This window comes from Eucyclogobius newberryi, unplaced genomic scaffold (genome assembly GCF_026437365.1).
Source record: "Eucyclogobius newberryi isolate DKJ021-1_F unplaced genomic scaffold, fEucNew1.0.hap1 SCAF_2, whole genome shotgun sequence".
NCBI classification, from domain to species: domain Eukaryota; kingdom Metazoa; phylum Chordata; class Actinopteri; order Gobiiformes; family Gobiidae; genus Eucyclogobius; species Eucyclogobius newberryi.
Window position 1 is genome coordinate 26,271,093 of NW_027315834.1, and position 20,769 is coordinate 26,291,861.

Consider the following 20,769-nt stretch of genomic DNA (forward strand, 5'->3'; position numbering starts at 1 on the left):
ACCGAGAATGGAAAGCGATGCTCTCGAAACGATCTCAAAGCAGCCGGTAAATAAAAACACGCGTTGCTATTGAAATTTAAAGAAAGAACACAAAGGTTTATGGGGTATTCAACGCAGGAGAATCCAAATTGCATTATTAAAGTCTCCGGCTCTCACACATCGCCAGAAGCTAATTTAAAATATTCTAATAAAAGATTTGCAGTAAGCCATATTAGTAAGGAATTAATTTGGATTGGGAACAAACACGAGCTCTATTGGATATCATGGCGTCTCTTCCGCCGCCGAGCCTATTCACGGCGCGCGCGTGTTTACGCCGCTGCCATCGTCTCGTAAATGCTCATTAATTTCAACCCTTCATGGCAAAATCATTTCTGGGAGAAGCAATTCAGCCTCCTGTTCCTTTCAATTCAGCGCTCACGTCAATCACGCTCTCCCGCACCGTCCCGCAGAATGGAGGTGTTATATTCCTGCAATTATCATGTCATATACTCGAAAATGTAAATGAACGTGTGTGTAAAATTAAATTTATGGGTTGTCAGTGAAGAATAAGAACCAGGAGAGCAATTACTTATCTGCTTTCATCTCGGAGCCTCTGATACGTCAAGCAGAAAAAGCATTCAGTTAAACGCTTGGAATTAGCATTGTGCTGCACTTCACAATGGACGTGGGCCAGTGGCTTTTTGCACTTCTCTTTCTTCTTCCTGCCTTCTCTCTCTCCTTCCCTCAACCTCTTTTTTGTTTGGAAATCCGGCGAAATGAAGATGATTACTCGCCATTACCTCCACAAGCTAATAAAAGAGTAAAAGCAACTTAGCGGTGTTCTTTTTTTTTGCTTTTGTTTCATTGTTTTTTTACGTGTTTGGCATTTTACATCATTCATTCCCAGGCATTTGATTTAGTCTTACCATTTAACAGAGAAGGTGCTGGAAGTTGCATGCAAAACGTATATGTGTAATGATACTGCATGTATTCATGAGCGTGCAAGCGTGCTAAAGCTAGCATCAGTCTGGTCTGGATCTCTGTATATGCCCAAATATCTCTAAGCCGGCGTCCAATTAATACCTTTAATGAGTGCATCTCGTGTTGTTTCCCCTCCGCATTCAGCCCATTGTCGCGCCGTCCCACACAAAACCAAGAGTGACTGCAGGGGTAATTACTTACCTCGCAAATGTACCTTTAAGGGTTAATAACATTGAAGGTGTAAGCACTACATTTGCATAATTACGCCGCAGACTGTTTAATTTGCAACTTTTGACGGCTTTTGTTCGGCGCCCGCATTCTCTTGTGCACTCTTTGCATTGAGGTAGATGCACCACAACATCCTCCTCCTCCTCCTCCACCACCACCACCTTGGATGGAGTCCCTTTTCTCTAAGACCCTTATGAACAATGGAGGCAGGATTTGTTTGAATATGAATATGAATGTGCAGCGGGGCCGGCTGGAAGTTGACCTTCAGCTGTGATTTTCAGTTCATCAGGATTAGTCAAGGCGGGCGATCAGGAGCCACTAATGCATAATGACTTCTAAAATGAAAAATGTGTAGTGACCATGCAAATGTCTCGGCTAATCAAAGAGGGGAGAGAACCTGGGGTGTGTGGGGGGGCGGCGGGCGTGGAGGAGAGGGGAGCTAAACAAGGACGTGTCAAGGCCTGACAGAGAGAGGAGAGGAAGGAGGGAGGAGGCGGACAGACATGCACGGGAGGTAATCAAGGCAGCTTGATTAGCCGGCGATGAGGACAGGGATGTCTTATTGGCCCCTTGACACGCCATAAAGGCTAGCTACTGTCATGCTAGCTCCACAGCAAACACCGGCACAATTAGCGTCAATGAAAGGCGCTACTACAGGTTGATATTTTAATTATCTTTGGAGAGCGGCGTGACCACTACTGTCGGCGGAATGCTAAATTTAGAACAATGTTAAATCGATGTGCGCGAGAGGCGGGAGGAGTGTCGAAGATGATGTCAATGATGATGTTGCAACTGTTGTTTTTTGGATGTGCGCGAGAAATGAAAATCGAATGTGTCGTCTGTGAAAGAATGAGCTCAAAAAGAGACAGAAATGTCATTTTACCATTCGTTCAAGCTGTGTGCGATGCTTGAACCGCAACCGAGACATTTACGGGCACGTTTTAGCACGTTTTAGCACGTTCTTGTGGCGTTGTTAATATATTGACTGAATATTGTTATCGATGACATGCAAAAATATATTGAAATAGTCGTTTTTGACAATATGCTCACCCTTTGACTCAATTCCGGGCACATTTTAGCACGTTTTAGCACATTTTAGCATTTCATGTTGCGTTGTTAATATATTGACTGAACATTGTTATCGATGACATGCAAAAATATATTGAAATAGTAGTTTTTTTTGTCAGTTTCACTTTCTTAAAACGAACATAACGATAGCTTTTGTGGATCTTGTCAAAGCTGGTTGCAGATAACCTCGTGCTAATCCTATTTCAAAAGCTTGCCTTGCACATTCAGCGTATGAGTCACATTCCACCATACATTTCTATACACTACACTACTACACTATTACGCTTAATGTTTTGGCCCAGTTTGCCGCAGTGAGTGACGCAGGTCGTGCCCCCAGCCTCCCAGCAACGACCGACCCCGCCGCGCTGATTGTGCCTGCCACTTGTCCACTTCATCAGCGTACTTTTAATCAACTTTAGACTTTTAGCATTTTCACGCCGTTTCGCCGCCGTGGCACTGATAGGCGCGCTAAAGTGTGTGGGGGGGGGGAGTTCAAGGGTCCCGCTAATTAAGGTCTACGTCTATTTAAATCCCGTACCGTTCCCAGCGGGACACGGGCAGGAAAATAAGAGGAGCAACACAAAGGCACAGCACCCATCTGTCCTTCAGCGTCTCCTCCAGGCTGCCAAGCGTCACGACCATAGGAGGCCCGCTCTCCCCGACGCCACTCGCCAATTACCGCGCTCCCAGTTGGACCGTGCCACCGGGCTTGACATATACCTCTTATGCTCCATTTTCAAAACTTTCTCCGTTCTTAACCCCCTCTTTTATATTTCCTTTGCCGCTAATGGGATGTGTTCGCGACATTCAATAACGCCATGTCGGAATTTCAAGCTGGAAATGCACGCTTGACCTCACTTAAAGGAGTGGTGTGTGGAGGGGGGACGTTACCTGAGTGATCCCGTGGAAATAGACAGTTAAAATCATATTTCTGAACGGTCTTCATGCAGATATAGTGTTTTTTTGTCTTATTGTGGCATATTGTAGCTTAAATAACAACACTTTAACACTTGTGTGGAGGTGCCAGCTCGCTCACAGTGAGGACAGGTTATTTGGGGTTTTATTTAGTCCAGTAAAACGTTCTTTATTATTATTATAAGTCTGTTGTTGTTTTTTTCGCTAAAAGGTTACACACTGTGCCTTTAAGATTTTTGTAAAGTAAACTGTATTGAGGAAATTCACAAAGGTGTCTTTGGGGTTTAATAATGCCAAAACATCACATTCTGGAGCTAAAGTATGTTGGAAAACCTTTTATAAAAACCTCTGTAGTTTATTTGTGCTGGAAGATAAAATGTGGAGATTTGTGCCAGTTTTTTGTTCTTGTTATTACTGATATTTACGATAAACAAGCTCAAAACATCTGCATATCCTGACCTGTCCTCCAGAGTTGTGATGTTGACACTTGACCCGTGCTGTTTCTTCTTGTGTCCAGGTGCCAGTGTCGGTGGCCATGATGAGTCCCCAGGTGATCACCCCACAGCAGATGCAGCAGATCCTCCAGCAGCAGGTGCTCTCGCCTCAGCAGCTCCAGGCCCTGCTCCAGCAGCAGCAGGCGGTGATGCTACAACAGGTACAAACACACACACACACACACACACACACACACAGACACACACACACACACACACAGACACACACACACACACACACACACACAGACACACAGACACACACACACACACACACACACAGACACAGACACAGACACACACACACACACACAGACACACACACACACAGACACACAGACCGTACACACACACACACACACACACACACACACAGAGACCGTACATACACACACACACACACACACACACACACCATCTGTATGAGGTCCATCACAGATGTTCAGTGCTGTGAATATGACAGTCTGTTTATCCTAAAGTTACAACGCTTGGCACACAAATTATTATTTATATCCTTTGCATATACAGTACATTTAATAAAGTAAATTGTGCTGGAAATACTGCAGTAATATGTGTTGCAAAATATTCGTTTATGGACAAACACATATCGTCAGACCCAATGCTTTTGTGCTTTATGGTATGTGATAAGTTAAACTATGGATTTGATTATTTTATTAGAACCTTGTATTTTTAGTAGCATTTTTATTGCCTTAAGAGCCTGCCGAAGGTACTTCTGAGACCCCATATGTTGTCCTTACAGTTAGAGGGTTCTATCTGTGTTCTAGACTGAGCAGAGATATTAACGTTTAAAGTTCTGACAAACACATAAAGCACAATTGAATCAGGAAATGGGTTTTTGCTCACATAAACCTAAAAATGCACCAAACCCTAAAAAACATTGTGAATACAGAAGGTATTTCAGGAACAAGAATATATGAATAACTCTATTCTGATAAAAAAAAAAAAAACATCAGCTAGAACGCTATAATTCTAAGGGCACTGACCATCACAATAAAGTACTTATCCAGGCTTAGATCACAAACCAACTTCACATCATCACCTAGTTTCTATCACCTTTGCGCATTGGACTCTAATACCAATATAACATGTGCTGATCCAGATAATGACCTCTGCTGACCTCACATGGTCACAACAGTCGCACATCAATGCAAAGCCTTGAGTCACGCTCGGACCCCAAACGTGGCCACGGCGCTCTCTCCCGCCGGCCTCGCCGCGGCGCCCCGTCCTTGACACGCTTACGGGGGAAGGAAATATGAAAATTGACATACTTGTTCCTGTCACCTCCAATTAAGTGTTTCTAGTGTGTCACTGGATCAATTCCCTGACAAGCATCCATCTGGGAGCGTAGAGTAGGGCACGGTCGGACCCAACACCGCGCTGCATGATGGGTGATGGATGATGTAATGTTTGGAATCGGCTCCAGAACACACACACAAGCACACACACACACACACGCACGCACACACACACACACACACACACACACGCACACTTGTCACGGTCTCATGTCAGAGTTGAAATCTTGATTCATAGATTTGATTAAGGCAAAGAGAATTGTTTAATTAAGAACGTCAGTCAATCGGATTCTTCTTCATTAAGAGACACCGGGCTCTCCACTTGGTGACTGCACTAACTTATGATTGTATTCATGTCCAGATCAGATACTAATTGATCCCAGAACTAGTGTCGAAACGAAATACTGGTTGGAACAAGAGCCAAATACTGGAAAAATCTGAGATAAATTGGTAAAATTGTCCAAAAAACAGTGTGTGTTTTTTCCCCTTGTATTTATGATATTTATTTTGAAATTCTAAACAGTTCAAAAACTCCAAATGGTGTTGATGCTGCAGTGAAAACAGAAACATGTTCACGTTGACATCTATTAGTTTGTTTTGCACCTTTGTAAAATAAGAACATGGCTCCGAGCGCATTTGTGACACACTTCCTCATAATTGCTGCTTCACGTTCACACCAGTAGCTTCAGACGTACACTAGATCACAACAAATTGTTTACACGTTGTTCCATTTACAGTGCGTTTGTGCCTATAGTTGTCTAATGTGTGAATGTGTTTGTTTTCCACAGCAGCATCTGCAGGAGTTCTATAAGAAACAACAGGAGCAGCTCCATCTGCAGCTCCTCCAGCAGCAGCACCCTGGGAAACAGGCTAAAGAGGTGCGTCATGGGAGGCTCTGGGGAAGACTGTTATACATTTGATGAGATAAACATGTTCACATCAAACGTTACTTCTGCTGATGACAATTGTAAGCTTGATTTAGTGGCTGCGAAAAGTACGTAAAGCTCCTGCAACAATCATGAACCAGAGCTCGAGCTGAACACAAACTGAGAAGGAGAAACGCTCGGGTGTGTCGTCTGTTTGCAGTTTCAGGATCTGGCAACACAGGGGCAGCAGTTCCTTTTGTACAGGCAATAAGAGGGCAGCCTACGCACGAATCTGATCATTTAATATAGTATTAAGTAGAGAGTCAGCTTAATAGTACCTCGTATCTTTGACCACTGCTTTCTCATCATCAAAACCAATTATCAGAGGCATTTCACGACATGTTATACACTTAATTGTGACTATTAATGGAAATGTGTGTGGTGCTGTATTCATTTCCGTTTAAAACATACATTGCATTATTCAAATCACTGAGAAAGTTAACAATTAATTCAATACTTTGGTTGCCTGAGTCGTAGCTCAGTGTTCTACGTCGCATTGTCAGTTATCACAACACAAATGTACATTATATTTCACAATAAATGAACTTTGCAGAAACATTGCACTCGACATAAATCCCCCAAACGAGATTCAGTCAGCCACACATTCTGTTTATCTCGCACACAAATACCGGGCGGCGGCTCAAACAACACGCTCTTTTATGTAAACCATATGCACACGCGGCGACTTATTAAGGGAAAGCCGCAGACAAAGGGCCCCTAATGAAGTGTTCCTGTGGGCGGACAAACACACCCCAAACAGGGCTCTCCTGCTGAAGTTACACCGCATGATGCTCATAAATCACAGTGACAGGCAGCCGCTCGACAGACACTGCTCCGTCCCGTTGTCTTTGGCTATCAGAGACGCGGAGACAAGCCTGACAGCCCCGGCTATATTTGCATAGCCGCCGCGTTTGGAGCAGTCGCACCTCGCCCGAACCCGCCGAGTCCGGGGCTATATTCGGGGGGAAATAATGCACACTTTAAATTGATCCCAAAAAAAGACGGGCCCTGTCTATCGCTGTCTGTCGCGCCTCTCACTGTCTCCTCAAGCAGCCCATTATGCTGCCCCTACAGAACGCCGCCGCTGACCTCCCGGCGGCTTTGTTTCTGTTTGGATTTGCCAATAGAGTTTTTCAGCCCCCCCCCCGCGCCCCCCCGCCATCAAATATGGAATAGAAATTGCTCGCCTTATTTCTCTTGAGGCTGGGGCGGAAAGGGGGAGCCTCATCGCCACATTTTGCAGACTGTTTTCCAGCGAGTGCGTCAAGTTTTACCGCCCCGTTCACTTCGAGATCCTCCTATGATGTACAAAAATACATTTAAAAAAGAACGAGTATACATTACAACGAAGATGCACTCGGCTGTGGCTAAGACGGGAACTGGAGAAACTCCTCTTCTGGGTAAAAGTAGTGAGTATTATGTCTAGGAATAGTGCTTATAATAGCTCTGAGCCAAGGCTGTTCTCTTTTTTGGAACACACGCTCTCTTTTTTTTACTTGTTACGCCACAGTGGCTGGGTTTGATGCTTTTCATGGTGTTGTTGTTGTTGTTGTGCACAGGGCTTATGCAATAGCCTGTCTGGCCCCGCGATAAACAGCACAGTGAGAGGAGAGAGGGAGGGAGGGTAGAGCGGGCAGTGTGTGTGTGTGTGTGTGTGTTTGTGTTTGTGTTTGTGTTCACGTGACACTCTAAATCTCTCGTCCTTCTCGCTCCCTCTGGCCACATAAGCCGTAGCAGACCATCAGCAAAGGCGAGACAATTAACTATCATGGGTGGTGGTGGTGGTGGTGGTGGAGGCGGCGTGGGGTGCGGGACAGGGATTAGACCAGCGGCTCAGTATCATACACATTCATACACCGCTTATATCAGAGCAGAGTGTATGCGGCGCTCAGACAGAGAAGAGGCAGCGTTAGTTTAGTACAGCCCGAACTGGAGTGAGAGGACAGGGTAGAGGAGGAGGACAGGGCAGAGGAGGAGGAGAGGGCAGAGGAGCAAGACAGGGCAGAAGAGGAGGACAGGGCAGAGGAGGAGGAGAGGGTAGAGGAGCAAGACAGGGCAGAAGAGGAGGACAGGGCAGAGGAGGAGGACAGGGTAGAGGAGGAGGACTGGGCAGAGGAGGAGGACTGGGCAGAGGAGGAGGACAGGGCAGAAGAAGAGGACAGGGCAGAAGAGGAGGACAGGGCAGAAGAGGAGGACAGGGCAGAGGAGGAGGACAGGGCAAAGGTAGCTGAGGTCAAAGCTGAGTGGCCTCAGACTCTCCACGCTGCACACTTCTCCATCCTCTTCATCCTCTCCATCCTCTTACCTCTCTGTTATTAATTCATAGTAATGTCCCTCCCTCCCGTCTGGGTGTTCTCTCTATAGCAACAGCAGCAGCAGCAGCAGCTGGCCGCCCAGCAGCTCGTCTTCCAGCAGCAGCTCCTGCAGATGCAGCAGCTCCAGCAGCAGCAGCACCTGCTCAACATGCAGCGCCAAGGCCTGCTGTCGCTGCCCGGGCCGGCCCCTGGTCAGGCCGCGCTGCCCGGACAGACCCTGCCTCCTCAAGGTAAAGCCCCCAGCGCTGGCACTGCCACAACTCCTGACTCTTTCTATTTTTACTTTCTGCATGCTCAGACACTGTCTCAGGACGCGTTCACACTTCTCCTTATTTGGTCCTGAATTGAACCCATTTTAGTCCTGATGTGGGCTTTGTTTGTCTGTTCTAATCCTGTTTTAGTTCTGATCTAGTCCTAGTTTACTTTCTGGCTTAGTCCAAATGTGTTGAATGTGCAAAGTGTGAGAACAATTATGATGTTTTTTTCCTTTATAACTGCTCACACTTCCTTCAGCCAGTGGCATCTTTAAGTTCTCTGCTCCACTGGCCTCAGGCTCTGTGTTTGATGTAGTGCTAATGCTTTTGTCACTGTCTTTCATGTCAGATTTCCATTTCACATCCGGATGCATGTTTGTCGTCTTCTGCCTGTCTTTGTTTCTCTCATCAGTATTCACCTGTGGCCCCTGCCTTATCTCTGTGTACGTCTTTCTGTCCGTCTGTACCTCTCATTGAAATGCTCTGGAGCCACTTTGTCCCGACTCCCACATGATCTGTTTTTGCTTCATTCAATTCTCTTTTTTATGATTAGGCTTCATCTTTGTCTCCCTCTCTCTCCCTCTCAACTCCCAGTGCTTCTTGTTTCTATATCCGTTCCCTCTCTCCCCAGCCCTCCCTCGCCTCCTTTCCTCTCAGTGGGTTGTTGTTGTTGTTGTTGTTTACTGGCTTCAGTGAGAGCAAGAGAGAATAAACACATTATGTGAAGACAGTGGGAGAATAGAAGGCACCATTTCCTATTCGAGGAAATCCGAGTTCCTATTTGTTGTTTAGACCTAAATAGTTGAAAAAGAGTACTGATTTCTTACAACATATTGATGACGTTTGAATTGTTAATTGCTCTGGCAACGGGGATTTTTCATCTCTCTAAAGCTCACATTTAGTGTCTGTTTATGAAAAAAAGAGCGAAGTAGGAAGAAAATGATGGATACTTTATTTGGGTCAAATTACATCGACACAAGAGAGACAATGAGGTAAAATGCATTATAGGGACGCCAGCTCGGGTTTGCAGCTTCCTTGTTGCATCTTATCACACTGGGGGTGGGCTGCATGTATTTCCATGGCGACACAATGCAAACGCAGAGAGAAAAGTTCATAAATTATCTGAAAACTAAAAAAACAAAGAGTTTCCATTTAGGTGTATTAATTGACTGAAAAACATTTTGCTAAAGCTAGCTAGCTTTTGACTGCACTGTCACGTGAAACAGACATGTTCAACAGCACAAATCAGCAGACGTTTTGTACTTTCAACTGAATCAACTCTTAGTGGTGAGATGACGTTGAAATAAAGCTCAGATTACACCTCAATCAATATTCCATGAGGTGTTTTTAGATGTCTCAGCAGTTTCTTCTACTTTCTGGGTAAATGTCAAAAACATTCATTCATCCATTCATCCATTCATCGAGCTGCATCTTTGAGCATCTGGACATCACTCTCTCCTTCTTCCCCCCCGTCCTGTCCAGGTGGCCTGAGCCCCGCAGAGCTGCAGCAGTTGTGGAAAGACGTGACCGGCGGCGGCGGCGGCGGCGGGGGCCACTGCATGGAGGACAATGGCATCAAACACAGTAACAACACAGGCGGCCCGGGCGCACAGGGCGGACTGGACCTCTCCACCAACAACACCAATACAACTACCTCCTCCAACCCCTCCAAAGCCTCGCCGCCCATCACCCACCACAGCCTCGCCAACGGACAGTCGCCCGTCCTCAACCACAGACGAGAGCGGGAACGGGAAAGGGAGCGCGAGAGGTACGGAAACTCAGACGCCTCATCACGCCGCCGACTCAGCTCAGAGATAAAAGTGTATTTGTACTTTTTTAACAGTCGCACGCAAACACAAACAGCAGCTTGTTGTGGGTTTTTTTTAGCGTCGTTATTTAGCATTTAACGCACACTTCTGAGGAGCGTTAGGAGTGTTTGTCCTCGTTAAAACTTGTTACTTCAGGGAAAACACGGGTTCAATACTTTATCAGTGCGTTAGTAATATTCAAAAACAAGAGAGTCAGTTCCCCGGAGAGTAAAGGAACACACTTGTACACAGATATATCAAACACCGGGAGAGAACGCAGCAAGCGCGCTCTAAAACAACAACAAGCAAGACACGCTAACCTCACATACATTAAGTATTTAGTGCCTCCTCTCTTCTTCTTTGCATCCTTTGTAAATCACCTTCCTTCCTTCGCTCGCTCGTCGTGTAAATAGATGCCTTTGAGTGGCGTTTCCGGTATGTTTATCCCCCGTGATTGCGGCACCCAACACGCCGACTGTTACATCTGCCTATTTGGCCCATGCATTATTCAAAGGCGCTTTTTTTTCCCGGGCGATATTATAATAAGGACTTTGGGGTAGCGACGCCGCGTGTCTTTGCGTCAGCGCTCGGTAAAGACCCGCACTGAAGGTGGAAGTGCTGCGTAATTGGTTTAAAGTAGATGCTGTCTCTCCAGCGCATCGAAAAGGAGGCTTGAAAAAGATATCTTGAGAGAGAGGGAGAGCGAGAGAGGTAGAGAGGGAATGGGAAACAAGTACTTTTTCTGTTTTTTTCCCTCTCCCATCCGCCTGTGTCCCATGTGGTTCTCGTAATGATCGAACATGAAGTATTGTCAGGCCAACATGGCGCCGATCGATGGCGGAAAAGCCCCCTTCGCACATGAGTATTTATGACAGTATTTACAGTATTTACAGAGCAGAAAAACACAGGCATTTAGCGTTTCCTTCACATCCTTGAAACGGAGACACTCGCCGAGCCTAAAAGGTCAAACCGTCGTCTTTAATAGGACGTGCTGTCGAGGCGGGGTCGTAACTTATTTGGGTGCCATTTGAAAAACGCAGTGCCCCCCTCTCCCCCCTGTCCTCAAAGAACATAAGTTACACACAGTATTAATCTCCTGATGAAAACGATATGGCTGTCTGGGTTTTTAATGTTTACTTGAAAGGCTCCGCCCCCTTCTCCGCATAATGGTTTTACAAGGCGCAAAGGCAGTTAGGGCTTAAGATGGATTCCTTTTTTTGGCAAACTGCTCTTCTTAACCTTTGAGTAAACCCGGCTGTTGAACCCCGGGCGCTGCAAACCGAGCAAGCGTTTTGACCCGTTTCCATTGATTTCAGATGGAAAAAAGCCTCCTTAATCTATCCAAGAACTTCATCTCGCCCGTCGCGTTCCGCTGTACTGTACGTTTTCCCTCGTTAACCGTTACGGCGATGCGTTTACTGTGTCTCTAGTTCACTACATGAAGAAAACGGAGGAAGCCACCCTCTTTACGGCCACGGCGTGTGTAAATGGCCCGGCTGCGAAAGCATCTGCGAGGACTTTGGACAGTTTATGAAGTAAGTGCACGTTTTTTTTCCTTCTGCCTCTTATTCAATCCTAGCCCCATTTTACAGTAGAATAAACTGTGTTGTCCCCTGAGAGAAATGTATCTCAGCGAAACATTAAGGAGCGTCAACAAAGGTTCAACAACAGGATGCAGTACAAATGTGTTCTCTGTAAAGTGCGTTGAAATGTCGGGAATGTAAAATGTAATCGATGTTGGGATAAAAGACGCCATGAATGTTCCAATAAATAGATAACACAATGTTTTAAGGATGGTTTTGGGAAAGACGTCCAGTTTCCAGCTTCTGACAAACAAATATTATTGAAGGTTCTAAATACTGTATTTTCCGGAAAGAAAAAGAAGAAAAAAACATATATAAGTCGCACTGGAGTATAAGTCATATGCTAACGCTAACACCTTCAGCTACATGAGGCACAGACAGAACTGTGGTAAGTGTCTGGTATGTTAACGTAACATATTAACAGTTATTCAGATAACTATAGCATAAAGAACATGCTAACAAGTTTACCAAAGCATCAGTTTTACCCCAAATCACTAAATCCATTGAATTCTTCTTCCTCTGTGTCACTTCTAAACAACTCCACAAACTCCAGAGGTAGAGGAAGTGCAGATTCTTCTTCTGCGTCGCTTAGAGCCTAGAGCGCCCTCTTGTGGTTGTCAGTGTGAAAATAACAAAGAATATCACATATAAGTCGCTCTGGAGTATAAGTCGCACCCCGGCCAAAACTATGAAAAAAGGTGCGACTTAAAAATACGATACATGCAAAATAAAAGAACATTGTGCATGTCCCAAGAAGAGTAAAATTTTATTGTTACATCAACCTAAAATCTGGAAAATACCTAAGAAGACGGATCATTTTAGAGCGAAAAACACGAAAAGGGGCCAATTACTCCATTCCCAATCCTACAAAAAGTCACACTTGACCTCACGACGCGACAGTTTGTAGAGTTCAAACACGAGGCCGCGAGGAGTCAAGTCTGATCCATAAAAAACCCGCCTCTCGCCGCTCAAGACCTCCAAAGGCTCGCGCCTTTGGACGGCGTCAAAAGCCGACATCCGCGCGCTCACCTTTCCCGACAAAAGCCCCCATTCACCGTCGCCATGGTGCGGGCGCCCGAGCGAATGAACTCTTCATGCTCCATCAACAATTTAGTTAATTAGCTCATTTGTAATTGGCCAGCTTTGTTGCCTGGATGTTTGGCGGGGGGGGACATCAAAGGAAGGAGGTGTTTGCGGCGTCGGCGATTACAGGTTATCACGTCGCCGCTCACTCCAGTCGAGCCGCCGTGTCCATTCTTTTTCTCTCTCCCTCTCTGCGTCTCCCCTCACTATCACTCTTTCCCCCTCGTTCACTCACACACTCGCACACGCCGAAGAAAATGAAAAGGGAAAGCTTTAATTTGAATATTCTAATTAGATTTGTAATTAACTGTGAAATAACGATCTGGCGAGTGTTTTTCGCCGGCTGTAAATGTCCACGTGAATTCACATAAACTCTCGGAATCGGGACATTGTTCCGGCATCTTTTCCAAATCACGCATTTCTCTACAGTGACGTTAATAAGCTGGAGAAAACGAGGAGGGGGGGAAATAGTGATATTCGAAACTAGTCCACCCAAGGGAAACTGTGCCAGGATTTAGGTCACGATTCTGCTAATTCCACACGAGCTGCCAAATAAATTGCTCTCATAAACACAGAATGACAGGACATTAGCCGCATATTTACACTTTATTAACGCGCGACAAAGGCGGCAAAATCACAAACGGCCGAGGACCGCTTTCATCATGTCCGATTCTCTGTAAGTCGCCCCCCGCTTATCCCGGGAGGAAAACCCGCCGCACACTTTACGTTCATCGTCGGGGAAATAATCTGGGATGAGTCGCCGAGTCGTTTTCTTTCATCTAAAACCAAAATCCGGAGTACGACGCCATGTCCAAGTGACTCTACTCACTGCGTGCGCGCTGTGGTGCAGGTGAGCATTTGCCTTGCGGCTCGAAAGTAGCCGAACGTGTGCGGTGGCATGTTTGTGTCGGATTAGCTCGGGCGATACCGCGTCCTATCACCTCGCCGCACTTACTTAAAGAAGCACACAGACCCCGGTAAGCCTGTGTGCGCTACGGATACACGGCGTATAGGTAGCTTAGCCGGCTATTTAGGCGAGCGGCAAAGCGGCACCACGAGCCACCGCCGCCAGAGACGCAAAGACGGAGAGAAAACAGGTTCGACTCGCGACTTGAAAGCGACAACGGCGGTGACGGCACAGGTTGGCAGAACGTTCGCTCCGACAAAACGGCGACGACGTCTCAGTTCAGAGCCCCCCACCCCCTGCCCCGCCGCCTCATCCCCCCCGCCCGCCCCGCCCAACATAGCCCTGCGAGTCAGAGGCTGGCGCTCCCGTACTGTAACCCAGTCAGCACATGAAAAACAGGCTCCGTACAAAGGAAGGCGCGGGCTCTTCGTCGGAACAAAGATGGCTGCTCGGTGGCGTGCCTCGGAGCGGTGATTGTCGGTGTCAGAGGGAGGCCTTTCATGTCGTCGGAGATGTCAGCGCGCACACACACACATACACACACACACACACTCACACACACACACACACACACTCACACACACACACACACTCACACACGTGCAGTTTAAACGGGGTTGCATAAAGCGGGTGTCAGATTTAAATGACAGTTTAGATGTTAGGAGTGTGTGTGTGTGTGTGTGTGTATGTGTGTGTGTGTGTGTGTGTGTGTATGTGTGTGTGTGTGTGTGTGTGTGTATGTGTGTGTGTGTGTGTGTGTTGTAAAAGGGAGGGGGGGTGACACGTTTAGTCGTCTTTTTTGTTTTGTTGCATGAAGAAACTTGTCAGGATCAGCATTTAATAGCTCTTCAATGCGCTTTTAAGTGTTCTCACCTGGAAAAGGTAGCCGCGAGGAGGCTGGCGCCCCGAATTAGCTCTCTGAAGTTCAAAATGAAATGGTATTGTGGGGATTTTTGGGTGCGCGGAGGGTGTATGTGTGTGTCTATTTGTGTTAGAGAATGAAAAGATGCTAATGTGCGCGCGTGATCTTCTGTTTTTTTCTTTTTATGATTGTTGTAGATGCAGCGAAACAGCACAATCTCTAAAGTGTTTGGATACGTTTTATTTTTGTCAGCATTTAAGACGCGATAGGCAGCGGTTTTTCAAATGTGCGTGAGAATGTGCTTTTGGCTAATCAGATGATGTGAGCTACGACGCTGCTTTAAAACATAAAACAATGAATGTGACTTGAAATTAAATAGCTCGATTCAGATTTCAGTCAAATCTGCTGATGAAGTAAGAAATACATGCATAATCTGCCCTTGATTTAAGTTTAATAGGACATTTGTTCATATTTCAAACATGATTCGATTGTGTTTAATGTAGTGAGACTAAACCTGCCATGATATTTACTAAATCAACAATTGTTTGATAAATGATAGATGGAACAATACCTCAATATTTATCGGGGGTACTTTTTCTTTGTACTTTTTGTTATTTTTCTGTACTACGATCAGATTTGATGTGTAGCACGTTGAATAAATACCTGGTATAACTCATTATAGATACAAACAAACCACTAAAGTATTTCATAATAATGTTTTTTTTACTACAACTCATGTTTTTTTGTACTTTGTAATATGTTTTGGGGTATAATCCTGCTTTAGAGTTGTTTTGTCATTGACTTTCATTTATTGTGCATATTTTCTTCGTCAGTACTTCAAAATTTGTTCTTGTGACAAAGTCTTAAGTACCGTATTTTCCGCACTATAAGGCGTACTTAAAAGCTCAAAAAACGACACTTTTATATAGATTAATTCTGGTTGTACTTATTGACCTCAAAGCGATTTTGCATGGTGCACGTTTTGTTTCGCTTATTACACTTTATATATGTCCAGTGCGCCTTATATATGAAAAAATATCAAAAATATACCACTCATTGACAGTGCACCTCATAATCCAGTTGCGCCTTATAGTGCAAAAAATACGGTCAGACTTATTCCAAATGCATCGCCTCATAAACAGTTCACGTTGGCAGCATCTGTGCATCGAACACACACAGACCAGATCTTTGGCCTCGCGCCCAACACGTCGAGCCTGACGTCGGCCTCTGAGCACGCACTCGTCTTTTTTACCCACAGACCCTTTAATCACTGACCTCCTCCTCATCGAGACACGAGCGGATCCGGCGCACACATAAACACACACTCACTTAACTCTTCCGCTCTCTGTCACCACTCCACTCCCCTTATTACTGGCAGGAAGGCAGGCTCCCGTGTTAAAATGGCAAGCTCCGCCGCTAACCTGAACGCTAGTGTCTCTAACCCGCTGCTAATTAAACCCACAAGGCAGCAGCTCTCCGTCGCTATATATCGCACGCACACACGCACACACACACACACACACACACACACATGCAGAGTACAGGCAGCAGGCAGACAGGCCCTGGCCCCTGGATAGCTCCACTCCCCTCTACCCCTCCACATGTCTGTGCACTGTGACAAGACCTTTAAAACGAAGGCCATTACATATGCACTAGCGCCATTGGGGGGGAGTGTGTGTGTGCATGTGTGTGCGTGTGTGTTGCATCTATCCACACTTGTGTACATACCATTACGCTTGTTTGTGCGCCGCAGCCCAAAGTGTAGTCGCCTAGGTGTCCACTCGTATACCTTTTGACTAATGACCGTGTGTGGATTCAGACCCGGAGCGAGCCCCGTGGTTGAGTGCGGGGCGGTTCAGGGAGTCGCCACCGTCGTCCTCTTCTGGGCCGCCGTCGCCCCTGATAATACACGCAGACAATTAGCAAGGGCCGCTGTGTGCACCGTGCGCACTTGGCTCGAGTCGATTTATTATAAGGCCCTTAGTGGACGTTGATGGCGTATACATATTCATACGCAAAAGCTGTGGGGAAAAGCCCTGCGAGGTGTTTTTGTCCCCCCCCCCTCCTCCCCCCTTTCTGTGAAAATGCGAGGTTGTACTAACAAAGAAGATCGTGGTCGGTTTGTACGTCTCGCTAGTCTAAAGTGTCTTGGCTTAAAAACACGCTTAAATGTGTGCGTTTTGTGTTGTTTACTTTGATTCTTCTGCCGGTAACACACCTCCAGATCTGGCTCGGTCGGTGTTTGCCGCTCTCGCCGCTCTCGCCGCTCTCGCCGCTCTCGCCGCTCTCGCCGCTCTCGCCGCTCTCGCACAGACTTCACACGGATAATCCCCCTCCAAACACTGAAATCAATATCGCTCTGAAATGAGCCATAAACTGTAAACATAAACAGTAGTCAGCAGGGTCCAATAGCTCTAAACGATTGCAACCCCACTGGCAGCGCGGTCATTAAACAATCACCTTATATCCCCCCTTTGATTCCTATAAACCTAATTGGCAGTAATTAAAAACTGGCCCAGAGTTTAATTGCATTTCCAGACATAGAGAGCACACGCCGGGGCATTGGGCGTTTCTCTGTTCTGTCTGTGTCCGTCCCGTTCCCCGTGTCTTTGTGTGGCATTATTAATGCACAGTAGGACACGCTGCCATTTGAATATTTTATAAATGCATGTAGTAATCTGCCTGTAATCGCCGGGCTAACTGGCCGGCAGTGGAAGGTGAAGAACTGCCTGGAGAGAGCTTCTGCCTTCACAATGAGCACACAGATATACATGTGCAAACAGGAAAACATGCAGTTGATAAGAGGCTAATTTAATAAAGATTTCGGCCTCTATTTTTTGTAATGAGGCATCTTCAGGGCCAACGCAGAGCCCACTCTGGGCTTTTGAAGCAGCTGTAATTCATGACACCCGCCATACATCAAGTGCATAAGATAGTATTATGGGCAGTGAAATGAAAAGGGTATTTGCAACATTAGTTCCCTCATCCTGCGAGGGCCGTGATTAAATGATTAATGAAATGCCCCTTTTCTGCATGCGCATTCTGAAACAGAAATTAGGCAGCGGGCTGCAGACTCCACTGCTCCGCCCCCCTCGCCCCCTGCACCCACCGTCCACGTTTTAAGGCTACCTCATTCTTGATTTATAATGAAAAATAACTGTGGATTAGAGCGGAAATGGTAACAGAAAGCAGATGTAGTGGTTTTAAATGTGCGCCCCATAATTGAGGGCTATTGTGTTTGCTGTGGCGGCGTTCATGTTTTGATTGGCAGGCCATGAGACCTCCTCACTCAGTTGTCTTGTTTTGAACACGGCAGATAAACAAGAGTGAGCATTATTCTGTGGCACAGTGTGTTTCTGAGCCTGTGTTCCAAGTCCACAATAATGTAAGCAAGTGTGTGTGTTGTTAGATAAGTGAAAGCAGCGAGAGAGGAGGATTCTGTCCTCTCTAATGCACTGGAGGCAGTGCTGTAAATGATCATTGAAGGGTCTGCAAGCTAACCTATAATTACTGCAGATAAAGTGGCAGCTCTGGCATTTCATAAGCAGGCCTCCTCAAAGCTTGCTTTGTGAGTTTGTCACCAATGATCATTTAGATAGAGGCTCATTACCCAGCATCACAACACTTTAGAAGCCCCTTTTTTGCCCCATATCTGTGTACTGCACTTTAGTGTGTGTGTGCATGTGGAATAGAGGTCTGTCTTAATCGTTAGGCTCTTTTGTGTCCTACAGACAAAATCCAATCAAGACAAAACCCTCATTGACTGTTATGGCTGTCTGACCGCCTTTTTCCTTCTAATGAGGCGAACACAGCAGATACATTTAATATGTCTGCCTCTGGATAATGCACCTTCAGTGGAGGAGCCGCTTTGTGTGTCAGATGTTGCCGGTGTTAAATTGTGTGTATTGTTTTCGGTAAACGAAGGAGACAAAGCCGTTCTGCAGGTCTAGCATCTTTTATTCTCTGTAGAAAGCTGTGCTCACGGGGGCACTGAAGTTAGCCATCTAAACTGGTGCAGGGCCATTGTCATGTTAAACATGGCCCCACACACCGCCATGTTACTTCTAATTACATTATTTCACTCAAGAACAATGGCTCCTATCGGTTCCCATGGATAATTGTCTTTTTATAGCTTTATTCTAGTGAAAACACAACAATAGTTGATACTGTCATCATCGTCCTCCACACTTCTGATCATGATGAAAGAGGAAATCATGATGTATATTTTGTATATACTTTAGGATGTGGTGCTTAACAGTTTGGTTCTTTTTCCTCTTTTAGACACTTAAACAATGAGCACGCCCTCGACGACAGGAGCACGGCCCAGTGTCGAGTCCAGATGCAGGTCGTGCAGCAGCTGGAGATTCAAGTAAGTTCTTTTTATTTCCCTCGCAATTCAGAATCAGAATCAGATTCAGAATCAGAAAAGCTGTATTATTTCCATTGTCAATCAGCAGAATTCACAAACAGAGGAACTCACTTTGATGATTTGGTGCAACATAAAACAATAAACAATGATAAAACGACCTATATAAAGTCAAAAAGAAATTAAATCTGCTACAGGACATTGTCTCCTAACTGGCACGTATTGTCTGCAAGTTTAAAATAAGGAATATATTTTGTCATTTTCACCAAAGCTGAAGCTAATTGCAGTGCTTTCTAATAATCCAGTCAAACTTTATATGTTCTGATTGTGTGAGCAGAGAATGGCCACGTGTGGTCTGACTAATACCTCCAGACAAGCAGCACCTGCACAATCCAACAAAGACACTAAACAAAAGAATCTCCGAGCCTCACAACCAAAGCCATTATGGCTGTTTAAATTGAATTAAGCATGTGTGCTTTATTTTCTGCTTTCTTTCCCCCCCTCTTTTTCTTTCCAATTAATAGCGAGCATATCTCTCTCGGTCTGCTGTGTTAATTAACTGCACTTTGCACCTGAAGAAAGCTCAAAAGGAGGGAACTATTTTCAGTAGGTGGAGCATGACCTTATTAAGAAGTCATGCTGGCGAGATAATGAGAGCGCTGATTGAGCGACATTATTACTCAGCACCGGCGACACGCGCCCGTCTCCCTCTAGAAACAAACAGATGTATGTTTAAAGTGGCTTAAACTGAGAGCGGAGTATTCATTATGAGCCGTGCCAGAAGAGATCATTGTTGGAGCTCTTTTTAAACCTGTGAATTTCACTGAGTGCTGCAGGAGATTCTCATTTATAAAGGGCCATTAAGTATTTATGAACTATTGTTTTAAGTGTGGGAGTTGTACCTGTTGCGCGAGGTCAAACTCTCCCATGTAACGACCTGATAGTGTAATACAGCGGCGCTCAGAGCTGCTCAGAGCTGCTCAGAGCTGCTGGTGCTGTGCTGTGTCTCATTCTATGATCGTGCTCGTGAAAACGCTGCAGCTGCTGAAGCCTGAACTTACAGTGTGACCAATTACTGCGCTGCACTTGTGTTGTCTCTCTCTTCCCTCTTCGTTCATCGCCCGTTCCCTTCTTTCCCTCTTGTTTTTCCACGAGAGCCGTCTTAGTAATGAGGCCCCGCTCTGTTCGTGCACACCTCAGCGCGAGCGTGCACATGTGCCGCTCCACACAGTGTATATGAGGGGTGGGGGGGCGAGGCGTTCACAGGGTTCGGTCCTTGTCAGTCCCTGTGAGTTAGATTGATGATAGGCGGTGGCTGGGGCCACTAACTGGACCAGGAAGGCGGGTGTGCCCGGCGCCCTGTTTGGAAGACCCCTTCACCTTTCAGCAGCTGCGGGCTGAGCTCCGTCCTCCTAACTGTGTCCACAGGACTCTGAGCAGACACTCAGGACCGCCTAATTTATGGCCCAACGAGCTTGTTACTGTCAGGGCCCCGCTGACCTAAATTCTGCTATTGACAAAAAGATGAAATGCTATTTGTTTTGCCTGACCTGTCGGGGCCCCTCCCCGGCTCCCACTGGCTCCTCATGTTCCCCTCACCAGGAGGACGGGCCTGTGTCTCACTTGGCTTCCATCCAACTTTCTTGTCTTCATTGCACAGACGCTTCCCCGGGCCCGGCCATCT

General features: G+C 46.0%; 1 protein-coding gene across 7 annotated transcripts in view; it reads left to right on the plus strand.

Annotated features, from left to right (window-relative positions):
- Nucleotides 1-20,769, plus strand: part of foxp2 (forkhead box P2) — a 114,900-nt gene that overhangs the window by 68,009 nt on the left and 26,122 nt on the right. For all 7 annotated transcript variants that reach the window (XM_072454842.1, XM_072454845.1, XM_072454846.1 and 4 more), the window contains 6 exons: nt 3,689-3,826; nt 5,770-5,859; nt 8,272-8,452; nt 9,959-10,244; nt 11,715-11,819; nt 19,001-19,088. In XM_072454842.1, coding sequence (XP_072310943.1) covers nt 3,689-3,826; nt 5,770-5,859; nt 8,272-8,452; nt 9,959-10,244; nt 11,715-11,819; nt 19,001-19,088 — 888 coding nt within the window. The remainder of the gene's footprint in view (nt 1-3,688; nt 3,827-5,769; nt 5,860-8,271; nt 8,453-9,958; nt 10,245-11,714; nt 11,820-19,000; nt 19,089-20,769) is intronic.